Source organism: Pelodiscus sinensis, chromosome 1 (genome assembly GCF_049634645.1).
Source record: "Pelodiscus sinensis isolate JC-2024 chromosome 1, ASM4963464v1, whole genome shotgun sequence".
Classification (NCBI taxonomy): domain Eukaryota; kingdom Metazoa; phylum Chordata; order Testudines; family Trionychidae; genus Pelodiscus; species Pelodiscus sinensis.
Window position 1 is genome coordinate 156,559,123 of NC_134711.1, and position 17,575 is coordinate 156,576,697.

The 17,575-nt window shown below is 42.8% G+C and overlaps 1 protein-coding gene across 1 annotated transcript in view; it reads left to right on the plus strand.

Annotated features, from left to right (window-relative positions):
* Window positions 1-16,868, plus strand: part of PLCXD2 (phosphatidylinositol specific phospholipase C X domain containing 2) — a 29,713-nt gene extending 12,845 nt beyond the window's left edge. Inside the window, exons 2-4 of the mRNA XM_006116853.4 lie at window positions 4,104-4,564; window positions 7,157-7,398; window positions 15,010-16,868. Coding sequence (XP_006116915.1) covers window positions 4,104-4,564; window positions 7,157-7,398; window positions 15,010-15,154 — 848 coding nt within the window. The 3' untranslated portion in view covers window positions 15,155-16,868. The remainder of the gene's footprint in view (window positions 1-4,103; window positions 4,565-7,156; window positions 7,399-15,009) is intronic.
* The last annotated feature ends 707 nt before the right edge of the window (window positions 16,869-17,575 follow it).

Here is a 17,575-nt window from a genome sequence, read left to right on the forward strand (position 1 = left end):
CTAGTCCACAGCCTAATATTGGTTACTGCCAAGAAAGCTAGATTAGTAGTGGATGATATTAGATATGTTTTTGTCCAGAAAAGAGAATATTATATTTCAGTGTATAGGCAATATATTTTGCACTTGATGTTTGATTTATCTTGGAAGATTTCAAAGCCTTTTACACATGTACTAATCTTCACAACATCCTTGTTAGGGTAAAGTACAGATTAGTTCACTGACATGTTTAAGGTCACACAGGAAGTCATTAACTGACTAGGACCTAGAATTCTTGCTTCAACCCACACCCTATTCTAATCAAAAGACAATGTTTTCTCATTGTCACCTTTATGCAGTGACAAGAAAAAGGAATACATAAAGTTCACTTCTTGATCATTTTTTATTTTCACTGTTTCATGTGAGTTAAGTTTAAGACGGAATACCAATTTTTGTAGTTTAACTGCATTGGCTTGATTTAACTGATTGATTTGACCTGTTAATTTGACTACATGAATCTAAGGAACATGAAAAATGTGAGAAATTGACAAGTTAGAAACAGTTGCAGATGTGGAGCTAAAAAGCTGCTTCTTGACAACTGAAACAAAAAGAGTAGAACAAAAACACTTAAATTGTGTGCCTTTATTATTTTTCATTATTCAACACACAATTAACTTGGGAATTAACGTAGACAGTGGGAGTGACAAAGCAGGCATGAATTTACAGTTGCACTTGCTAGGATTAAATTACAACAGCTTTCTATCGTAGTAACAATCTGGTGTTAAGAAGGAATGTAACCATGATGTAGTGTTCTTAAGTTGAATGTCTGGGCAGACATGAGGGATAGGGGGAGGTGAATAGCTTTCTATGATGTAGCCAACCTTTGCTGGGGGAGAAATAGGCTAGAGACCATTTCGTAATCTATGCTTTCCTATGATTCCAAATGAAGCCTTGATATCTAGGGGTATTGACAGTGAGGCTGAGTTTGAAGCTGCAGCACCAAAGCAATTCTAATGCTATTATAATCTGAATACTAATAACATCTAATGTCACAAAATGCCAGTTTTTCCCCAGTCCACCATAGTAGAGCTGGTTCTGATTTGAGATTTAGAGGGCCTGAGTTCTGTTCTCCACTGTGCCTCCGGTCTGCAGAAAGATTTGAGCAAGACCCTGGAGCTTTTAGTGCCTCATTTTTTGATCTGTAAAATGGGTTTTTAATTGTTAACATACTTGTCCACCCTCAACAGTATTCCATTGTTAGTGATACATTTGTAGGTGTTCATGAGTGCTTGGACTCAGTTTGATTGGATTAGATGTTTGTGTGCTTTATGAAACGTGAGGCTACTCCGTGATTACACCCCCATCTGTCTAATGCCACGTGCATGGAGGTAGCTTGAAAAACACAAGACTCTGATGCCATTACTTACCTCCAGTTCTGGGAATCATCCCTTTGTTTTATACCAGTTGCATTTATCCTGTTTTAAATACTGCACTCTGCAATAGGGTCTTGTAATTACAAAATATGAAATCAGACTTGTGGGGAACAATCCTTCACTCTGCAGGGCAAGCAATGTAAAATAGCTTTGTTTTCTTGCAACTACAAAATTATTACTCTCCTGTCTTCTCCCTTATTGCACCATGCTGATGGCAGAGGAGAGATTCCTCCCACGCATATACACCCACATATACACAACAATGTGTGGAGTTACACAGTGGAGGGGAGCCTCTTATGCTTATTATTGTTGGCATGCTGTGGGAACTTGGAAACTGATGTTTGACTTGTGAAAAGTGTATTCTTTCACGTGGATTTAATAACCCTAATTAAATAATCCAGTTGAGATCATAATCTCATTTACAACTCTGATACTTCATGACAGGAAATATATTAGTCTTCAAGTGAGCACATGCATGCACACCCAAGAAATGCTTATCAAATAGACAGGGCACATGAAGTCTCTTTTTAAAAGCAAATTAAGAACCTTAATAATGTCTTACAGAGCACAGATGGGGGAAAGAATCAGACAAGGAGATTGTTCAGGAGGATTCAGGGAGGTGGCAGGAGAATTGTTGGGTTTTTCAGGGAGGGGAGAGATGGGATTCAAGGAATGTTGGCACCTGTAATATACTACAATATTACGTAGTCTGGCGGAGTCAGTGCACACTCCATCTATTTCAGCAAAGTGGACAGAAAGAGCTGATGGAGTTAGCATTCCAGGGCAGCATCCTCCGAGATTCAGCCTGGTGATAGGACCAGGGCTATTTGGATGTAGTTTGGTCTTCCAGTTCCAGTCCTAACAGCAGGAATTCCTGTCTCCTTCAGGGAATGTCTAGTGGGCATAGCCTATCAGAGAAGCTGCAAACTGTTCATTGGGAGGTCGAAGGAGCCAGGTAATGGAGAGGCTAGAGCCACAGCTCACTGTGGTGGATGTTGGGACTCTAGCTAAACCTGGAGTTTCGGCTGGCAGATTTCTTCTATCACAAGATTTGCTCAATGTTGCCTCTGACAGGTGACTCCAGGGTTGCCTCTAAGTGCTGTTTTTTTGACCTTGCCTCTCCTCAGTATTACTGCCCCAATTAAGATCAGCCTTCCTTAGGTGCTTCATACTGCCATCAAGCGAGGGCTTCTTCAGCGGCTCCCAGCCACCCTCCTCTTGCATGCCCTGCAAGCGGTAACAGGGGAGCCCTACTCTGCAATAGGTTTTTTTAAAATTACTTTCTTACTAGGTTCTTTATTGCTACTTTTTTATTAGACTTGTGAGGGGTTGAGCTCTATTTGTGAGTGTTACTTAGTGCTTAGGGGCATGATTGCCCTGTCAGATTCTGTCACATGTCCATACTGCTGACATCCTGCATGACGGGCACATTCCCTTCTCTCATGCAGAGACTGGGTGGGGCAGCAGGATGATAGCTCAGGTCACCTTCCTGCATTTTTACAAGGTCAGTAATGATCCCATGTCACTGCCAGCAAAAAGACTGTGCAGTGGTCTGTTTTAAATGAGTTTGCTTTCAGTCCTGTGCCTGGAATAGCGGTATCGACTAATACCAAAAAAAAAAACAAAAAAAAATCATTACAGCGGATACTACCTGATACCTGGTTGTATAGGTCAGCAGAAAGGCCAAGGATTAGTTGAGCATGAAGACAGTTCAGTCATCTGATGCCCAGAAATGATTCATCACGGTCAAGGCCTGAGACTGATTGGCTGTGCAATCTGAGGATTTTTCATTTAGCCGCTGCTAGAGGCATCTGTCCCATAGAATGACCAAGATTTTAGGGTCTCAGTTTGTTTTCCCATGGTCAAGTGTAATTTTAAGTAACTGTTGACAGTTATTATAGTAAGACTGTAATAAATACTTTATTAGAAGATAATCTTGGTTCATTCTAGTGCTCAGTGCTGTCTTCATCTATTAGCATGAGATCAGATTCAAACCCTTGTGTCCACATAGTGGAAGCACTGTAAAAATAGTTGGCTTGTTTCCTGGTTGGACAGAGGAGTATGAACATAGAAGATGAGAATGGGACAGCAGATTCTCCTTATGATGGCTATTCATTATTCTATCATCATCTAGACCAGTGTTTCTTAAACTGTGTTCCACCGCGAGGCAGTCGGAGGTGTGCCGCAAAAAACAACAGAATTCAAAATGGCCACCCTTAAAGGGGCAAACGACCTTTTTTTCTCAATAATTTTCCCCTAACCCCCTTTCCCCCTGTACTTTTTTGTTTGTTTGTTTCCTCAACAAAAAATCCTTGGTGTTCCTCATTAAAAAATATTATTGCTTGGTGTTCCTCAGTCTTAAAAAGTTTAAGAAACACTGATCTAGACTATTATTCTAGTCATTGTACAAACATCTCTTAAGAGATTGTTCTAACCCTAAAAATCTATCAGGTATGAATAGATAAGACATAAAGATAGGACATAGATAAGGAAGTGGTATTTCCATTTTACAGATGGGGAAAAATTGAGGCATAAAGATGAAGTGGTTTACCCAAGGTAATACAAAATGTCCTATGACAGAGCCAAGAATTGACCTCAAATCTCCTGAATCCCAATCTAGTACCTTATCACTAGACCTTTTCCCATGGAGGACAGATGCTATAACATTCAAATGATTATTTTTGTAATCTCTAGGATCACATGATTCTTTCAGCTACTGGGTGGATGAGAAATCTCCTGTGGGACCTGACCAAGCCACAGCAATCAAACGTTTGGCTAAAATTTCTTTGGTGAAGAAGCTGATGAAGAAATGGTCAGTGACTCAAAACCTAACCTTCAAAGAACAGCTAGAAGGTGGGATCCGCTACTTTGATCTGCGTGTATCTTCCAAACCGGGAGAAGTGGGAGAGGAGATCTACTTCATACATGGCTTGTTTGGCATCAAAGTATGGGACGGACTGATGGAAATAAACACCTTCCTCACCCAGCATCCCAAAGAAGTCGTCTTCTTGGATTTCAATCACTTCTATGCCATGGAATACCGGCACCACATATATCTGATTAACAGGATCCAGGAAGCATTTGGGTCAACACTTTGCACAATGGAACATGTAGAAAATATGACCTTGCAGTACCTGTGGGAGAAGAGTCAACAGGTGGGGAAAGGCATGTAATGAGTCTAAACCCAAAATGTTACCATTCAAATGATAAAGCATGTCTAATAAGATTCCAAGCATTTTAGTTGTTTATTTGCTTATGGTGGCGTCAGGGCCAGGGCCTCATTTTTAAGGAATTCACAAATATGCAAGACAGAAACAAGCTTGCATATGTAATTGATCTTCTGTGAAGCGTTGCCTTGGTGTTTGTGAGGGCACCTTGTCCTCCAGTAATTAGCCCACACAAAGAAAAAGAATTTTAATTCTACAGATAGTTAATACATAATCACTTCTCACCTGTGTTTTAGGAGAAAACCATCTGTGTTCCATCCATGTTGGTGCTTGAGATGGTGACTATAATGTTTGTTGATTTCAGCTCACTAATGCACAGTCTTGAAGAAAAAGATTCCCCATGCTTCTATTTAATTCTTTAGTGATAGTCATGTGTGTGCTATCTTCACTTTGCTTATAGGATTCTACTTGATTAAGGCAAGGAACCCCAAGTCAAATCAGATAATGAAAGGTGTTCTGGTTTAGCTCCATTTCCTTTAAAAACTTCTAGGATGTTCAGCTGCATATAGAGGCAAACAGTATGATTCCAGCTTGAAACTCTCTGAGGTGCTGAATTAGAATGCTGAATCCAAACTTAGGGTACGTCTAGACTACCGCGTTTTGTCGACGGAAGTTTTGTCGACAGATACTGTCGACAAAACTTCCATCGACAAAGAGCGTCCAGACACATTGAGTTCTGTCGACAAAGCAAGCTGCTTTGTCGACAGAACTCCGTAGTCTGGACGCAATGTTACAGGCAATAACACCTTCTGTCGACAGAGTTCTGTCGACAGAAGGTGTTATGCCTCGTAAAATGAGGTATACCAGCGTCGACAAAACTGCTGAGTTCTGTCGACGTTATGTCGACAGAACTCAGCGGTAGTGTAGACGCTGGTATAGTTTTGTCGACAAAAGTCCACTTTTGTCGACAAAACTAGGTAGTCTAGACACACTCTTAATGTTAACTGTGGATATGAACGTACCAACTCAAACTTTTCTCAGACAGTCACAACACAGTCAATGTGATGGGTCAAGTCACAGAGATCCCCTTTAAAAACTCACCTGATGAGCTGATCATACCACTGAGCTCACCTACCTGCCCTCTGGGGTGCCCCATCACCCTCTTCTGCTGAGCCAGAACCCCAACCAAGGCACACAGTTGGGGTAACAGCCCATTGCAGAGCAACATAGACACTGAGAGCAGCTCAACTCTGGGAAGGCTTAGTCTCAGGGACTTGACACAACACCCAGGTGCACAGCTCCAGTGAGACCAAAATCCTGAATAAATCCACCTCATTATGAGTAAAGTTTATACAGTGTGAGCTCATGAGATGTTTATCCCTTTTATCAATGAAAGAGAGATTGGCACAGCTCTTGTCTCATCCCCCCATAACAGTTATTTACATTGGGTTTAATAATAAACAAAAATGATTGTATTAAATATAAAAGTAGGATTTAAAGGGTTGCAAATGATAACAGATACAAGTACTCTAAAAATAGTTCTAATAATCTTTTCTCACAAGCTCGACAACCTCCTTGTTTGGGCTTGATCCTTTCACGTATTCAGTCTGAGGTGGGAATTCTTTGTATTCAGCTTCACCCCTTTCACACCTCCGTGGAAAAGTGCCACAGTGAAAATGGGTTCCAGCATCAGGTAACCTGGGCACATCTTAGCAAGACCAATCCTAATCCAAATTTACAGAAAGCACAATACTATTCATGGGTTGTTGTCTTGAGCAATGAGCCATTAAGTTCCTTAAGTACCACTGATGTCTTTCACTAGCATACCTAGATCAATAGGCAGGTTTATACTTGATATTCTAACTTCTAATGCAGGTGTGACACTTGCACACAAATAGAGTGTACACAGGGGGGAATAACAAGCTCTTCGATGATAGGTTACATGCCCGTTTTGCACAAAACATATTCATATTCAAAAACAAAAACTTCATAAAATATGGGAGCATAATGTCCTATATTCACAAAGCACCAGGATTAAAATTCTGATATGTTAGCTCCTGAAGGTACAATGCAGATTAGAGCTGACAAAGAGATTGACTTTGGTGTTCCAGTCCATAAATGGCAATGGAACACCAGTATATGATCCAGCTCAGTGTATCACAGCAAGTTAATTTGAATTAAGTTGTACAGTATTTTAGTTCCTAACTTGCCACCATCCTTTTCCTGAGAGAAAAGTAATACTGGCAATGCTGCATGACAAATGTTAAGAGTAAGATTAGATGAATGTTATTTAAGTACAAATTTTAAAATATCGTTTCAATTTCATCCTATAAATTCTCCTTTTTCTCTAGTCCTGAATTTCTAGATAATCAAAATCATTTTCTCATTTCTGGCAATACTTTAGAGAATTAATTGTTTTCAGTGTACTAGTTCAAAGTCAGGAGGCCAGATTTTCACTGGATTATACATATGTATAGTCAGACGTCAATGGAAGGCATGGGTATATTTAATTGCAAATTTTGACCCAGAACATCATGATTCAGTTTAATTTGCATCCTTTTCTATCTTTCCATTATTTAGGTTCTCATTTTCTACCACTACCCTCTGTATCAAGAATATTCTTTCCTATGGCCAGGGAATAAAATACCAGCACCTTGGGCAAACACAACGAACGTGCACAAGCTATTACAGTTCTTAGAGACCACTCTTGGGGAGCGGGCTCAACATGGAACTTTTCATGTTTCTCAAGCTATTCTCACACCCAGGGTCAAAACTATTGCACGGCATCTAATCTGTGGCCTCAAAAATACGCTTGTTCACAGGTAAGGATTTGTCTTGGTTCCACAGCACCTTGTTTGAAGTTTTTACATTGCAATTACAATGAATAAGCAAGTAACTACCAAGCCTGTGCTTGAATAATTAACAACATACCAGTAGATGATCTTTCTGGATATATTGTTACTTTCAGTAATCAAATATAAGTATCTGTCTCCCTGAAGTTAAACTAAACCACAAAATATCCCTTTATGTGCAAACATCCCAGGTAACATATTGGTAAGATTGAATTTAGGGTATTGATGAGATGTCAGATAAAGCTCAGCCAGCTAATGTGCTACTACTTTATCAGTTCAATCTGGGAAGTCGAGTCTTTCAGTAGTCAAGAATTATGGGCTTACTTCTCCTGATATTAATACATTTGTTTACAACAGGGTCTCAAATTCCTGGCCGGTGGGCCATCCCTGACCAGAGTAATTTTGCAATCCAGCCCAGGACTCCAGCAGGCCAGGAGGGACCTGTTTGTTACCAGTCCCAAAGCCCCGCCTCTTCCCACTATCACCCTGCCCTCCCCCCCCCCCCCCCCCGACTCCCCATGGTTCTTTGTCCCCAAGGACCTGGATTTGGGGATCACCAGGAAAACTTGGTGCCACAGCAGCAGTCGCCCCCCCCCCGCCCCTCCCCCAATCCCTATGGCAGCAGCCCTGGTGATTCCTGAAGCCATGTCCTTGGGGATGGAGTACCATGGGGTAAGAGGGCAGGGCAATGGTGGGAAGAGCTGGAGCTTGGGGGCCAGTAATGGAGAAGCCCCCTCCCCTTGGCCTACCAGGAGTTCCAGGTCAGATTGCACGATCACTCTAGCCAGGGATGGGCACAGTGGCCAGGAGTTTGAGAGACCTGGTTTACAACAAAAGTAGGGTTTAACCACTTCTTACCAGTTTCTTATCTAGTTTTGACCTAGATAAAGTCACAAGACACCGTTATCAGCCATCCACCAGGTGCAACTTGGTAGATCTTAACAAGATATTCATCTTATCCCTGAAAGTTCCTACATGTAGCCAAGAACAGAGTTAATACAGGCAGTCCCCGACTTACGCAGATCCGACTTATGTCGGATCCGCACTTACGAATGGGGCTTTCTCGCCCCGGAGCTCACAGGCAGCAGTCAGCCACCTTGACCTCCGGGGCGAGAAAAGCTGCTCCTGGTGCCCCTGGTCTGCTGGAGACAGTCCCCAGCAGACCAGGGGCACCGCGAGCAATCCCGCAGCCGTGGCGGGGTCCCGCGCTTCTGAGGCTTTACTCTGGCTCCTGAAACTGACCAGCAGCGGCTGAATCAGGACGCCTGGGGCAGAGGGCTGGGGTGCTGCGGGGTTGGTCCAGTAGTGCCCAGAGCGGCGCTGCGGGACCAACCAGCAGCGCCCCAGCTGCTCTGCCCCAGGGTCCACAACAAAAGCCTGGTCTGCTGGGGGGGGGAGCACACTAGCTGCGCCCCCCCACCCCCCCCCAGCAGACCAGGGGCACCGCGAGCAAACCTGCAGCCGTGGCGGGGTCCCGCGCTTCTGAGGCTTTGCTCTGGCAGATTCTTCCTGGAATCAGCTTTGCCAGAGCAAAGCCTCAGAAGCGCGGGACCCCGCCACGGCTGCGGGTTTGCTCGCAGTGCCCCTGGTCTGCTGGAGACCGTCTCCAGCAGACCAGGGGCACCGCGAGCAAAGCGGGTCCCGCGCCAGAGCAAAGCCTCAGAGGCATGGCACCCCGCCGCTGCGGCTTTGCTCCCCGTGTCCCTGGTCTGCTGGGGGGGGGCACAACTAGTGTGCCCCCCCCCAGCAGACCAGGCTTTTGTTGTGGACCCTGGGGCAGAGCAGCTGGGGTGCTGCCGGTTGGTCCCGCAGCGCCGCTCTGGGCGCTACTGGACCAACCCCGCAGCACCCCAGCCCTCTGCCCCAGGCGTCCTGATTCAGCCGCTGCTGGTCAGTTTCAGCAGCGGCTGAATCAGGACGCCTGGGGCAGAGCAGCTGGGGTGCTGCTGGGTTGGTCCAGTAGCGCCAAGGAGCCGCGCTACTGGAGCAACCCAGCAGCACCCCAGCTGCTCTGCCCCAGGCGTCCCCAAGTCAGCCGCTGCTGAAACTGACCAGCGCTGACTACAGGAAGCCCCAGGCAGAGTTGCTCTGCCCCGGGCTTCCTGGAATCAGCTGCTGATCAGTTTCAGCAGCAGCTGACTTGGGGTTCTTAAGTTGAATCTGTATGTAAGTCAGAACTGGCGGTCAGTTTCAGCAGCGGCTGACGCCAGTTCCGACTTACATACAGATTTAACTTAAGAACAAACCTACAGTCCCTATCTTGTACGTAACCCGGGGACTGCCTGTATACAATTCATCAACAAATACAGTTTCTTTTAGCATAAGTACAAAGGATGCTCTGAGAGTGGATCATGGTTAATATATTAAGCAGAAGCTTTTAGCCATGATATTGGTTGACAAAATGCAAGATCAAATTCATATCCTTTGTCACAGCAGTGTGATCACAACATCTGGTAGAGACGTTTTTCCCTGCACTCTAGGTAAATCATCTCTAGTATAGCTGGGAGCGTGACTCCCATTCCTGGGAGCCTATGTACTGGGCTGTAACTATCTGTACTCAGGAGTGTATTTTCACACCTCTGAGTGAGAATGTTAGAGCACAGTAACTTGCCTGTGTAGATAAGCCTTTAGACAAGTTAGATGTGTTTCAGTTACCAGGGCCTGATGAAATACATCCTAAGAGCTAACTGAAGAGAAAGCTGAGCCATTAGCAATTATCTTTGAAAATTCATGGGATACAGGAGCAATTCCAGAAGACTGAAAGAGGACAGAAATAGTGTCATTCTATAAAAAGGGGAATAAGGATATTTTAGGGAATTACAAACCAGTCTTCATAACTTCAGTACGCAGAAAGAAAATGGAACAAATAAGTAACCAGTTTGCAAACACCTAGAAGATAATAAGGCAATAAGTAACACTCAGCATGAATTTGTCAAGAACAAATCACAAGAACAAATCAACACAAGAGCCTTCTTTGGCAGGGTAACAAGGTGTGTGTGTGTGTGTGTGTGTGTGTGTGTGTGTGTGTGTGTGTGTGTGACGGAGGGAAACTGTACATGTGGTATATCTTGGGTTTTGTACCACTTTTGATAATGTCTTGCACGACCATAGTAGAGAAATACAACCTATATGGGTGCTACTGCAAGGTACCTTTATAACTGGTTGGAAAACCCTTTCCAGAAAGTAGTTATCAGTGGTTCACAGTTGAGCTGGAAGGGCATAATGAGCGGGGTCCTACAGGAATCAGTGCTGGGTCCAGTTCTGTCGAATATCTCCATCAGTGATTTAGATGATGACATGCAGAGTACTCTTATAAAATGTGTGGCTGATACCAAGCTGGGAGGGGTTGCAAATACTCTGGAGGATGGGATTATAACTCAAAATGATCTGGAGAAATGGTCTGAAGTAAATAGTATGAAATTCAATAAGAACAAATGCAAAGTACTCCACTTAGGAAGGAACAATCACACTTACAGAATGAGAAATGACTGCCTACAAAGGTGTACTGCAGAAAGGGATCAGGGTGTGTGTGTGTGTGTGTGTGTGTGTGTGTGTGTGTGTGTGTGTGTGTGTGTCATAATGGACTACAAGCTAAATGAGTCAGCAATGTAACACTGTTGTTTAAAAAAAAAAAAAGCAAATATCATTCTGGGATGTGTTAACAAGAGTATTGTAAGCAAGACAGGAGAAGTATTTTTCCTCTCTACACCATGCTGATTTTTATCTCTCTACTCCAAGTGCCCAGTTCTGGGTGCCACATTTCAGGAAAGAGACAAATTGGAAAAAGTCAAGGAAGAAGAAAAATGATCAAGTCTAAAAAACATGACCTTTCATTAAAGATTAAAAAGATTGGGTTTGCTTAGTCTGTCAGATAATACTTAGCTATGTCTCAATTGCAGGGGACTGGACTGGAAGATCTCTCAAGGTCCCTTCTAGTTCTACACTTCTATGATACTATTATTCTGTTTCTTTAAAAGCCCTCCTCAAAGGACCAAAGACTTGCAATCTAAAATACCTGCATAACAGCAATACTGAAATTCCTGCGCTTGAAGTTAGGACATAAAGTTCCAGTTTAGTCTGACAGAATGTCTAAAACCAAATCATGAAATAGTGTTAGTATCCAAGTGTTCTGAGCCAAATACTTTGAACTGCTTGTTTTCTAAGACTGCAATTTGTTTTTGCACATTAAACACTAGATGGTGCTAAAATGCTTTAAGAGTACACACTGTTGTGTAAGCTGTAAGATCCAGGATATTAGACACACAAGATGACTGAGGTAATATCTTTTATTGGATCAAATTCTGTTGGTGAGAGTTCCAAGTTTTCAAGCTTACACAGAGCTCTTGAGATCTGAAAAACTAACTCATTGTCACTGCTAAATACAAGATGGAACATAACATGTGAGAGCACAGTGTGTGTCAGTTTTCACCCCATCTTTGCTACTGTGGCATTTGGCGTACCAGATATACCACATGTGAGAGGCATGTATAGAATCTATGGATCTTGAAAGGTGTGTTGTCTCTTGAATGAACTCACATAGGAAAATAATACGAGACAAAACCACATGTGAGTGAACATTTTTCACAATGATCGCTCTATATCTGACCTCTCAGTCCTTCTCCTCAAATGAAACCTGCACAACATCTTCAAAAGATGAGCCTAGGAGATTAAATCCACAATGTTGCTAAACACTAAAAGCCATGGACTGAATTTATGACATGTAATAAGTCCTCCTCCTCCAGCTGTTTCTCCCTGCACCCTCTTTTCTATGACTGGAGGGCTCTTAACAGGCCACTTCACCTTGAAATATGGTCCCTTGAAATGTATGTCAACTACTTATGCTAAACTATCTGTTCAGTCTTGTATGTAGATGTGATGCTCTGCGAGAGTTTCCCAGACCTGAACAAGAGCTTGGGCTTGGTCTACACTAATGACTTAACTTGGTATAACTGTGTCCCTCATGGCTGTGGAAATCCATACCCCTGAGTGATACAGTTACACCAAGTGAAATCCAGATGTTGACAACTCTGTCTCTATGGAAAGACTTCTTCTGTTGCCATAGCTAACACCTCTCAGAGAAGTGAAGTGCCCGAAACGATAGGAGAAGTTCTCCTGTCACTAATCGCAGTGATTTCACTAAGTGCTACAGCGGTGACAACCATTGCAGCACTGTATGGCTATGTCTACTCTGTCCCCTCTTGTGGAAAAAAATGCAAATGAGGCGAAACGTGGAATATCACTGCGCCTCATTTGCATAATTGAGTCTCCCTTTTTGTGCAAGAGGCTTTTGTGCAAAAAGGTGATGTTTACATGGCTCCTTTTTGCGCAAAAACCCCTTCTTGTACAAGAGCCGTTCTTCCTCTTTTTTTTTTCCAGACAAAAGCCTGTTGCGCCAAAATGGAGCCTCATTAATTATGCAAATGAGTCATGGCAATATTCCACCTTTGCCTCATTTGCATATTTTTTTGCACGAGAGGGGGCAGTGTAGACATAGCCTATGTGTAGACAAGCTTGATGTGTAAGCCTGAAAGCTTGTCTGTCTCTCTCTCTTGAGCAGATGCTGGTTCAAGAAAAGATATCACCTCACCCACCTGTTTGTTTTTGTTTTTAAAGAAGAAGTAAGGTTATAAAAATTTTAAATTGCTTTTTAATCTTAACTGAAGATACTTAATAGACAGTTTAATTTTCATGGATACAAAATGGTTCTTTCTAGTATATATTAAATGTAAAATATTATAAGTACTAGCCAATTAGCCCATCATAAGACAGGATTTTCAGGTCTCTCCTCCACGTTGGTCTTCTCTCCTGAGCCTCCGGTCTCTTGTTCCGTCTCTCTCTCTGTCTCTCTCCTTCTCCTACGTCCTCCCCCTCTCTCTCTCAGCTCTCCTCCACCTCCTGCCTCTCTCTCTGTCTCTCTCTTTCACTTCTCCTCCCCCTCCTGCCTCTCACTCGAGGGACCGCGGAGCCCAAATGGTTGTTGGGGCTCCACACTCCCTGTGCTGCATGGGGGGTACGGAGCCCAAACGGTCGCTTGCGCCGCTTGCTCCCACGTGGCGGCCTGGCTGAGTGGTGCAGAAGTCAGCCGAGCGCCACAGCGGGAGGCAAGGGGAGCTGGGAGATGATGTTCACGGCCAGGGGGCGGAGCCTGGAGCCACTGTCATGCCGCACGTCACCGCCCCACCCCCCTTCGCCTCCCACCGTGGCGCTCGGCTGACTTCTGCACCACTCAGCTGGGCCGCCGCGGGGAAGCAAGCAGCACAAGCAGCCGTTTGGGCCCCGCACTCCCCATGCAGCACGGGCCGCCCAGAGGGAACAGCCAGCATTTCGGCATTACAGACTCTCAGACACTAGGCTACTATATATATGATGTGTCAATTCACAGGATCATTCTCATGCTCAAAACTCTTCATAAAACATCGGTAAATTTATTGTCAAGGCACAGAGTAAGCTGTAATGTGTGTTTCTCATGGAGCAAATCCCTCCTTAAAATTATTTACTTCCACTGAGTGTCTCCAACAATAATTCAAATATAAAGTTATAATGTGTCATCAGGTTTTAAGCAAAATTTCCTATGGAAGACACCAAGAAGTCCTGCTTAAACACTGAAAGCTTGAAATGAGATTTGTTAAAAAGTCCAAATATTTCACAGGTTAAAATCTGCTTGCAGCCACATGCAGTGTTGATTCACAGTCAGATGAGACCTTCCTGTTCTATATATTCAAATTTGGCTGTAAAATTTTGGATCTCTGCCTTCTGATTCTGATATTGTTGACCCTGAACATGGATATTAAACCATTTTGCATTAAGTTCTAACTAATGAAGAAACATTTGAAATTGATCAACACAATGACTTACAAGTGACTAATTTTTCATGAGAAAAACTGCTTCCACCCTTATCTTCTCCTTTTGTTTACTGATGACTTCCTTTGTGGGTCATTTTTACTTTTGTATTTCCTTTTAGGGAGGAAGCCTATCTTTCTGTCTGCTTGTAAAACAACAGGCACACTATGGCGTTCGTAGAATGAGTTATTCTGGGCTCCTTCACAAATGCACATAATTGTAGTTTGAATGAAGCACAAAAACTTCTGCAAATCCTTTGTTCCAGTTCTTTTCAAGGAATGATTGAAAAGTTGTCCAGTTCTTAGTAATCAGACCATTTCATCCATCCCTACTTAACAGTGATTTAAAGCAACACCAGACTAATTGCTGTGAACTAGGCCTTCAGATCAGTATACACTCAGACAAAAGAAGAACAAAGAAACAACTGCAAGGCCTTAAATTCTGAGGTTCTAAATGTTCAGCAAAATCACTAAAAATCCTACAGTATTCACACAGGTGACTTTGTCCAATATTTCTGCCCACATGCAAATGGTTGTGCAGTGTATTGTTTTCTGTCACCTTTTTCCCCAGAGTGCTTGCATTTTAAGAGTGCGGTGTGTGTATATATAGGTTTGCTACTTTGGGGATAAAATATACTGTGCAAGCATAAAATGTTACTGCTGTGCACAGACAAAATGTTACATGTAGTCAGAAATCAAGGTACTTCCATAACACATTCATCCCTCTTTCTTTTTTCTTTAGGAACCTGCCTATGATTTTGAACTGGATAAAGACACAGAAACCAGGTATTATGGGTGTGAACATAATTACATCGGACTTTGTGGAGCTGGTTGACTTTGCCGCAACGGTTATTGCATTAAACAACCTCCTTTTAGAAGGGCACTGAGTTGTAACTAAATCTTGACTGCGCTCTCACTCTAATCAGTAGATTTAGAGTCTTTTATCTATGTCAACAACTTTCAGTGTAAATATCAATTTAGGTGTTTTTGAGGAAAATGTGCTGAAAATCATCCACATCAGGATCCACTCCCTCCATTGATGCCTGGATTTGATCTGCACACTAAGCGATATCTGACTGCTGCTGCATGGCTCTTTGTGACTACCCATCTGACTCTGTTGTGCACCCATCTGCTGCAATACAGCAAGCTGTTGTCTGCCTACAAGTAGGAGGCCAGACACTACAACAGACATAACCAATTAGCAGCATTGTCTCCACAGCAACTGGATTCACTGTGGAATTACATCCTGTGTGTTAACCTAAGTGTCAGGTTAAAAATCAGTGTTGATCCCTTGGGAGCAGTTCTACCAGATCAGACAGAAGGGATCCTCCACCTGGATACATCAAGGAGAACTGTGCTGGTCTCAGCTAGCAGTTGCTAATTTATCTTATATTGTACTGGAAGCTTCCTCTGACTTCCTTTTAAAAAAAACAGCATCCCCATAGTTCAGAGGGAAGCTTTTATACTGTGTATAGTGGTTTAAATAGAAGTTGGTTGGAGGTGCAGACATTGGATCTAAACTTACAATTCTGAGGATTTTGACTCTAAGGTTTTGTTTTCCATCAATCTCTTATTTTAAGGGACTTCCACTAAACAGGATGCAGATGCACTTTTCTTTTGGGGAAAAAAATTCTCTTGAGTTCTCTTGAAAGTTTGGAGCGAGGGGGAAGCTCTGTACACAAAAGGCTGTTATGTGCATGGTAGTAACACAGCAGGTTTTGTTCATTGAAATGGAGCCTTCAGACAAAATGTAGCAAACTGTAGACTGAAATTTAGTCAAAACTTGGTGCTTTTAATTTGTAGGAACCTTATCCCCTATCCCAATTTCAATCCACATGGTTTTTCATTCCCTAAGCGTTATTTGAGAGAGAGAGAGACTGGTCATTTTTTACATAGTTTTATGCCCCCTTTCTTCCCCCCCCCCCCAAAAACTTGAACTTGCACAGGTTTGCTCAAAATCTACTGTAAAGTCACTGTAAAGTTTGTAACTTACTTGAGAGTTTGAGACTTACCTGTGCTGAGTTTCTGATTTAATGTCTGGAAAGCAAATTAAGGTTCTGATGGGAATCATTCATGGCATTCCCTCAAACTGCACTCACTTGTGATGGCAGAGTAAGATGCTGCTCACAAATTGTGCTGCTGCTCATTTCATAATCCTACACTTTTTTTAAATAACTTGTTTTGATCAGCAGCAAAATATTGATAAATTACATGTTTTAAATTATGATAATTAGGCTTCACCATTGACACGCCATTGATGATTTAAGGACACCTAATAGATCTGAGAGGGGATGTGTCAGGCTCTCTGAGTCAGGCAGACATCACTGGGTGAATTTGCTCTTGGGAATACTGTAAAGGTTATCTTTGAACCATAAGGGCTAGAGACATTTAAAAACAAAGGTTTAGATTCTAGAGTAACAGAAAATTGTGTTGGCTCGCTGGCAACGAAAACTTTGCACCATTCAACTGTACATCAGTTTGTTAGCACACTTCTTGGATATAAGACAATGTAGCACTTTAAAGACTAACAAGATGGTTTATTAGATGATGAGCTTTCGTGGGCCAGATCCACTTCCTCAGATCAAATTGTGGAAGAAAATAGTCACAACCATATATACCAAAGGATACAATTAAAAAAAATGAACACACATGAAAAGGACAAATCACATTTCAGAACAGGAGGGGGATGCGGGGGGGGGGGGGGGAAGGAAGGAAGGTAAGTGTCTGTGAATTGATGATATTAGAGGTGGGGAGAGTGGGATGTTTGTGAGTTAATGGTATTAGAGGTGATAATTGGGGAAACTATCTTGGTAATGGGTAAGATAGCTTGAGTGTTTGTTCTAACTCACAAACATCCCACTCTCCCCACCTTTAATATCATCAATTCACAGACACTTACCTTCCTTCCTTCTCCCCCCCCCCCGCCCTCCTCCCCCCCCCCCCCCCCGCATCCCCCTCCTGTTCTGAAATGTGATTTGTCCTTTTCATATGTGTTTATTTTTTTTAATTGTATCCTTTGGTATATATGGTTGTGACTATTTTCTTCCACTATTTGATCTGAGGAAGTGGGTCTGGCCCACGAAAGCTCATCATCTAATAAACCATCTTGTTAGTCTTTAAAGTGCTACATTGTCCTGCATTTTGCTTCAGCTACCCCAGACTAACACGACTACATTTCTATCACTATTCTTGGATATAAGTAACTCCTTTCCACTGGCTGTAGAACAGAAACCCTCAAGCTTGGACATTAGAGATGGGCAAAGCTTTAATTGCAGTCATAATAGTGCTATAATTATACACAAAACCTT